At 38.9% G+C, this 8,579-nt stretch overlaps 1 protein-coding gene across 1 annotated transcript in view; it reads right to left on the minus strand.

Moving 5' to 3' along the window:
• Wdr62 (WD repeat domain 62) overlaps positions 1 to 8,579 on the minus strand; it is a 459,879-nt gene that overhangs the window by 39,633 nt on the left and 411,667 nt on the right. Inside the window, exon 22 of the mRNA XM_067135382.2 lies at positions 3,146 to 3,270. Coding sequence (XP_066991483.1) covers positions 3,146 to 3,270 — 125 coding nt within the window. The remainder of the gene's footprint in view (positions 1 to 3,145; positions 3,271 to 8,579) is intronic.

The following is an 8,579-nucleotide window of genomic DNA, read 5'->3' on the forward strand; positions in this document are numbered from 1 at the left end:
AGTTCTCAGCAGACTGCAAAGGAGGAGAACTTGTGGCGTCGAAAAGCACATTACAGCGAAGTGCTTGGTGGGATACAAGCTCGCAGTGCTGGGGCCAGGCAAGTGAAAATCTGCTGCATAGATAAAAGAACTTTAAAAAAGTTCAGTGCATATGCAGAATATCTGATGAGAGATAATTTGACCCTGAGATCTATGGAAGAATGGAGCAGGTTAACAGAGTGTGCATAACTTCATCCAGAAGAAGGAAGTACCAAGGAAGTGTAAAGAGGTGATGTGCTGGATGTATTATTTTCCCACACTGACATAGCTATGGAGACTTGTAAACTGAAAGAAAAAAAAGGAAAAAGAAAAGACAGTAAAATACATGCCTGTGAGATGAGATTTCTTTTACAAAATATGATACAAAAGACAAGAAAGTACAGAGTTGAAATGAGGATGTCAGGAATGATAACAGAGTAGAACAGCTTTCCAACAGAATGGAGAAAAAATAATAGGCAGTTTGGACATGTTGAGAAGATGAAAGAAGGAAGGATACGAAGGAAGAAGGATAAGAGGACCTAGACGCGGGTGGTTAAGCTTGATCAAGAATAGAAGGAATCTGAATTGGAACACAGCTGATGGTGGTTGAACAAAGGACGATGGAACACTGTCATTAACATTTCAATGTGGGAAATTGATAATGATGACAACTTAATGTCAGTCTATGCAGAGCAAATAGTCAAGAACCTCATTTTGAAGAAGCCAAAGTTTACAGGTTGAACACAGGGAAGCAATTTAAAAGTTACACTAAGACTGAACAGCTCTAACTATTTAACCCACCTTACTTTTTTAAATACTGTGGTAAGTGTACAATTTAATCTGTATATATTTTCAGTTATTTTATTCTTATTTGACCTGATTTGAAGAATCAGATTTTAAACCTTAACTTGAATTTTGTTTTACAAATTGTGTTTGATCTCACAGCTGCTGAGTAAACACTAAAAGAATGGCTTCTATCAAATCAGATGTCCGCCTCCGTAGCGTAACGGTTAGCACTATTAGCTGCCGTCCTCGGTGGCCTGGGTTCGATTCCCGGTACTGCCAGAAATTTAAGAATGGCAGGAGGGCTGGTATCTGGTTGAAATGGTACATGCAGCTCACCTCCAACGGGGGTGTACCTGAAAAGAGCTGTACCACCTCGGGATGAGGACACGAGTTTACCTTTTTATCAAACCAGATGCCCACAGGAGTTCTTTTACATAACAGTAAATCTACTAACATGAAGCTGACATAATGAGCACCTTCCAATGCTATCAGACTCAGCCAGGATTGAACCTAGTAAATTGGACTCAGAAAGCCTTCTGGATCACTCAGTAATAAAATTTACATATGATAACAATGACATTTACAATAAGATACAAAAGTTGAAAACTAGAAAAGCGGCTGGAATTGATCAGATTTCTGGGGATATACTACAGACAATGGGTTGGGATATAGTACCATATCTGAAGTACTTATTTGATTATTGTTTGGCTGAAGGAGCTATACCAGATGAATGGAGAGTTGCTATAGTAGCCCCTGTGTATAAAGGAAAGGGTGATAGACATAAAGCTGAAAATTACAGGCCAGTAAGTTTGACATGCATTGTATGTAAGCTTTGGGAAGGCATTCTTTCTGATTATATTAGACATGTTTGTGACATTAATAACTGGTTCGATAGAAGGCAATTCGGTTTTAGGAAAGGTTATTCCACTGAAGCTCAACTTGTAGGATTCCAGCAAGATATAGCAGATATCTTGGATTCTGGAGGTCAAATGGACTGTATCGCGATTGACATGTCTAAAGCATTTGATAGGATGAATCATGGGAGACTACTGGAAAAAATGAGTGCAATTGGACTAGACAAAAGAGTGACTGAATGGGTTGCTATATTTCTAGAAAATAGATCTCAGAGAGTTAGAGTAAGTGAAGCTTTGTCTGACCCTGTAATAGTTGAGAGGGGAGTTCCTCAGGGCAGTGTTATCGGACCTTTATGTTTTCTTATATATATAAATGATATGAGTAAAGGAGTGGAATCGGAGGTAAGGCTTTTTGCGGATGATGTTATTCTCTATAGAGTGATAAATAAGTTACAAGATTGTGAGCAACTGCAACGTGACCTCGAAAAGATTGTGAGATGGACAGCAGGCAATGGTATGTTGATAAACGGGGCTAAAAGTCAGGTTGTGAGTTTCACAAATAGGAAAAGTCCTCTCAGTTTTAATTACTGCGTTGATGGGGTGAAAGTTCCTTTTGGGGATCATTGTAAGTATCTAGGTGTTAATATAAGGAAAGATCTTCACTGGGGTAATCACATAAATGGGATTGTAAATAAAGGGTACCGATCTCTGCACATGGTTATGAGGGTGTTTAGGGGTTGTAGTAAGGATGTAAAGGAGAGTGCATATAAGTCTCTGGTAAGACCCCAACTAGAGTATGGTTCCAGTGTATGGGACCCTCACCAGGATTACCTGATTCAAGAACTGGAAAAAATCCAAAGAAAAGCAGCTCGATTTGTTCTGGGTGATTTCCGACAAAAGAGTAGCGTTACAAAAATGTTGCAATGTTTGGGTTGGGAAGAATTGAGAGAAAGAAGAAGAGCTGCTCGACTAAGTGGTATGTTCCGAGCTGTCAGCGGAGAGATGGCGTGGAATGACATTAGTAGACGAATAGGTTTGAATGGCGTCTATAAAAGTAGGAAAGATCACAATATGAAGATAAAGTTGGAATTCAAGAGGACAAACTGGGGCAAATATTCATTTATAGGAAGGGGAGTTAGGGATTGGAATAACTTACCAAGGGAGATGTTCAATAAATTTCCAATTTCTTTGAAATCATTTCGGAAAAGGCTAGGAAAGCAACAGATAGGGAATCTGCCACCTGGGCGACTGCCCTAAATGCAGATCAGTATTGACTGATTTACACCCTGATAGTTCCACAATTGTTCACAAAATATGGTCCTGTTGAATTAAATGTACTTCATGGTCTGATACTGTTTGTTGTTCTGGTGTCTGCACTGAGAGTGTTCATGAAGTTCAGCTGACATAGTTGTTTCTACGTTTTTGATACGAATACTAAGAGATTATGTGATAATCATACTTTAACAAAAAGAAAGGGTAGTACAAACCTGGTTGAGCATTCCCATTGAGGTGCTGCGAATCATGTTGCTGTTCACTGACAAGGACTGTTTTGAGCTGTGGCGAGGAAGGGTGCGTGTAACATTGGCTCCTTTGTTGCTCACTTTCCCTGAAACTGACAATTACAGTTCTTAGCATTCTACAACTATCTAACAGTTGAACTACACTAATAATTGTAGAATCCATCTGTCCGTCTGTCTGTCCACCCATTCCATTCCATTCCACTCCATTCCATTCCATCCCGTCCGTCCGTCCGTCCGTCCACCCTTCCATCCATCCGTCCGTCCATCCATATATTACATCAAAACACTCAATTAAATGAATGAACTTTTAACATTTCCTTTCTACACAAAAGTCACACAAGACTGCAAAGAATATGGAAAAGAGATTAAAAATGCAGAGTTGTGTAACATCTATAACCCTAGCAATATATTTTAACCCAAGACTGGTTGCTATATGAGGTTTTCTCTCACATTATTTTTTACTGCTCAGTGATGAAAGGGAGGTGACCGTTCCCTCTTCTAGCTGAGTTTATAACTGTTGTGAGTAAAGCAACTCACATTTGAAGGATCGCCATTCCCTCCCCTAGTGGGAACAATGGTTCGTACGAGTCTGTACATCCTGCTTGAGAGGTTCTCTCATTACGTGACCAGTGATGTCGGTGTTATGTTGAAGTCGAGCAAAAAACTTTCTCCTGGTGCAGGCGTTAGTATTTGACTTAGTTTACACACGAAACATTCTCCGTTTGCAGTTCCTGATAAATGTGCTTTCAAAAATGATGAATCGAGGAAGAATGCCGGTTAAATTAGCACTGTTACAAAATCCAGGTAACTCAAATGTTAGAGAAGAGACCTATTGTACTTTATTCTTGTATTTGTACTGTTATTGTCAGAAAGTCCTATATCTTCAAACCAATTCTCTTGTGAATATTACATACTGACATGTGACTGAACTAAAGTCTAATTTCCAATATTGTTATTTTCAAAAATTAACCACTTCAGTGGCAGGTTATGGCAACCTCCTGTGCTAGAAAGGTGAGGTTTTTTTTCAGAGGAAATTATTTTTAGTAAGCAAGGAATGAGTAACAATTATTAAGGGAACACCATTTATTTATTTTTATTTTACAGCAGGCCTGTCTACACATTTCTTTTGGTGTGGTAGTGCTGAAAGCAACCATCAGGGTGCAAAGGGATACTGCCACAACTCTTGCATTCCCACCTGGTTTCTTTCCTCTAGGACAAATTCTACACGCTCTAGTCGGGTATTTTCTCTTTTCAGTTGGGGGAATGCGTGTCGGAAAGTGCCTTTCTACTAGTCAACTTGGGGGCTCAGTTTTTGAAGGCCGTCCACCTTGCAAGGTCACTCTCTCTGCTGCATACTTTTCCAGCAATGAAGTAATCACTTCCTGTCTAAATTGAAGCAATGTTTTAGAGTTCTTCTGGAACAGAATAAATGCATTGAGCATCATAATGTTTAGCAAGTGAAAGAAAAGCATCCTATACCATGTAATGCTTTTCCGCAAACACTTGTATGGCTTTATTTGTTGGTCCAACGAATAAAAAAAACCCTCCCCCCCCCTTCTCCCATACTTTTGTTGTAATCTATGACAGAGTTAGGTTTCATCACCGCTTGTCCTGTATTCCTATCTACCTTACCTGTAGCAACGTGGAAATTATCATTTACATTTCCAAATGAAATACAGTCAAAAACAATTGAAACCGGCTGTAATAACTCCAACGGGACTGCTAATTCCCACCTGGATATCTAGAAAACATAATTCTATAGGAAAAACTATTGGCGAGTGAAAAATGTACTCTTTAACTATTTGTCGTGGTGAACTGCTGAAAGTCTGGGGATGGCAGCCATAGGTCAGCCACGGTGAAGGGACGGGAGCGGCGTTGTAAGACTGTCTGTAGCTAATCAGCCACTGCTGTGCTTGGCACTTGCCCCAAGTGGGGACATCGAACTGAACCCGGGTCCACAACAATGCACAATTTGCGGAAATAGCGGTAGGAGAAATCAATTATTTGTCTAGTGTAATAATTGCTCACTAAATGGCCATAGAACCTGCACAAAACTCTCAGTGTCTGATTTCCAAAAAATAAAGAACGGTTCCCGTACATGATTATGCTGGCAGAGTGAAATGCAGCCGTTATCAGACTCGTTCTTTGCAATTATCAGTGATACGCCCAGTGACTTAGTAAATAATTCTAAATGTACATATGTAAATAAAAATATATCACTTTTTGCCTTCAATGCGCACAGTATTATGCGACCTGGATGGTTACAAAATATCCATGAATTGCATGAAAGCCTTGACCCGACCATCGTATGTGTCAATGAGACGTGGTTGTCCAGCAAAATTAATGAATACTCAGAAGTGTTTCCTGACTTCCTGATATTGTTCCGTAAGGACCAATCCCACAGCTCTGCAGGGGGAGTTCTAATTGCAGCCCAGCCAGAATGTCATCCAACTTGAGTTCATCACCTGGAGACAGCAGCCGACAAACACAAATTCCTTATTGGATCAATTTATCGCGCCCCTAAGTCATCCCAGAAATGAACAATGAACTAATCCTCTCCCTAAGGCATGTGCAACATGTACAACAAAATTACGATGCCATTTATACTGTCGGTGATTTCAACCTAGAAATTACATGGTCCAGAAATGCTGCACCTGTTCCAAATAACCCCCTCGCAAATAGATTCCTTTCCGCTTTCTATGATTTGTTCCTTCATCAATTAATATTCTAAGCCAGGCGTATTATGCAAACAACACGCTCAACCCTTGATCTTTTCCTAAGTAACATACCACAATCTGTCCAATCCCTTAATATTATTCCTGGATTCTGTGACCATCAGGAAATTTTCACAACACTGACCCATGTAAAACCGTCCCCCAAACTCTATACCAGAACCGCTTATAATTTTTCCCAAACAAACTGGAATGATCTATCCACTTTACTAACCAAGCGCCTCCCTGTTCTCACCTCAGATTTCACCGGCAGTACTGACATAAACAAGATATGGCAGGATTAGGAAAAAATGTCCTTCCAATGCATAGGAGAAACCACACCAATAGTAAATATAACCAGCAGACAGAAATCCCCATGGATTACCAAGGAGATAGTGCGAAAGATTCTAAGGGACCACCTGTACCAGAAATAGAAAAGAAACCCAAAGGAAAATATGAGGAAACTATAGGGTGTCCAGCGACGAGCAGAACGTTTAACTAACAAACACATCCCTTTAAACACAACGAAGTCATTGCCACCAGTGAACTCATTATGTACACAAATAGATGTAGCCTTCCTTAAGAAATCCCTAACAGACAACACACACCTCTCCCCTTTCCACCGCCTGCAGCTTAATTACTGCTCCGTTAAGAGAGGCCAAGGAGTTACTCTTGTCCCTCCCTTCACCAGAACAACCTCATATTTAAATCGCTTTTACGCAAGGTCTGCTCATACCTGGAATCTTCTACCATCTGAGGTAAAACTGCTTCCTCTTCCTCACTTCCTCTGTGCAGTAAAGAAAATGTATATGTAAATAGAAACCAATATGTGATGTATATAACTTGTATAAATTAAAACTGTAAGAAAGATGAGTGCAAGTACAGATGAATGTGAGTGAATGTGCATGTGTGCGCGTGTGGGAGTGGTTGTGAATGAGTGTGTATACAGTGGTATGAGTGAGAGTATAAATGGCTGGGTCTTCTTACTCTAATATGTATAGAATAAATCAAGATCTTAATTATTATTCTACGAGTACAGTGTTTGGAGTATAAATATGTACATTTAAAATTGTCTACTTATATGTAAATATTCAGTAGAGTTTATGTACGCAGACATGTGGGGATGGAGGCACTTCCGTGTACATGGGGCTTGCCCTTTCTCCATCTACCACCCCTAAATTGTTCATGTACAATTTATTATTATTATTATTATTATTATTATTATTATTATTATTATTATTATTATATTATTATTATTATTATTATTAATAATGAACGAGATCCCAAACAGTGTCTGAAGAATTTTAGAAAAAAAGGGGGGGGGGGTAAGGATAAGCAGAGAAAATCTAGAAAATCTAAGTGTTTTATTATTATTATTATTATTATTATTATTATTATTATTATTATTATTATCATCATCATCTGAATCATGTTTCCCATTATGATATGCCAGCAACAATGTCACTCAAAGTATATGTATAATTTTTCAGCCTTATCTTCATAATGACTTTTGCTCTTTGTTTCATGCCGCACCAGCACAGATCGATCTTGTTGCAACTATGGGATAGGGAAGAGCTAGGATTAGAAAGAAAGTGCCCATGGTTTTAATTAAGGCACAGCCGCTGCATTTGCCTGGGGTTAAAATGGAAAACCATGGAAAAACACCTTCAGGGTTGTCGACAGTGCAGTTCGAACCCACCATCTACCGAATGCAAACTCACAGCTACACGACCTTAACCACACAGCCAATTCACTCAGTAGTCAGGATTTAAGGCATTCTGATTGTCATCATTCTCACTAACCCAGTCATAGGAAGATAATGGCAATAAGCAATTAGAGTTCAGTGGATACTGTAACTACCTGAAAGGATGTGAGTAAAAATTTGAGATCCCAAACAGTGTCTGAAGAATTTTAGAAAAAAAAAAGGCAAGGATAAGCACAGAAAATCTAAGTGTTTTAGTTTGCAAATAAGATGAAAAACCGTTCTTTGCACTTTAAAAAAACCAGCTCCTATACTTGCATTGAATGTGTGGAGATAGTACTTGGTGACCTAAAGTCCTATGTTCTAACAACAACAAAAATGTATTTTTTTATGTCACCTTTTACTATGAGAGGCAATACTTGTCTGAAGTAGGAATAATTCCACACCGGTGAAGATTTACATGGAACAGAAGGAATATTTGTTGCATATCTAATTGCAAACATCTTATAACGGGCGCAAATTAGTTCCTTCAAAGATAACCTTCCAAACCTTCTCCTAAATACAGTATTGGCTCTTTAAATGATGTTTATTCCTTGCCAGGACTATCAAGTGCTTAGAGTTACAGGTTTCCCCTGCATGTTACCTGTACAAATTTAGTGTTACCTGTACAAATTTAGTACATTTGGATTATACAAGAAAAACAATAATTTTATTCAAACAACACCAAAAGAAATTTTGCTGGGACACCATTATCTGACACTCCGCCCACATCAACCAGGTTTTACAAAGCTAAGAGATTGTCTCCTTTGAGTTTCATAAAATATCACTAAGCAGAACACAAATGTGTACCGGTTTTAGATGTTGTAGTGAAATGGATTTAAGTAAAGCTTGGGTAAACCTTGACAGTCAGAGGTTAGGTGAAAATTTCTGGGATGCGATATTTACAATGCTGACTAACATTAAAATACGCATCTGCTTTTGTTTGAGC

The sequence above is a fragment of the Anabrus simplex genome, chromosome 1, assembly GCF_040414725.1.
Source record: "Anabrus simplex isolate iqAnaSimp1 chromosome 1, ASM4041472v1, whole genome shotgun sequence".
NCBI lineage: Eukaryota > Metazoa > Arthropoda > Insecta > Orthoptera > Tettigoniidae > Anabrus > Anabrus simplex.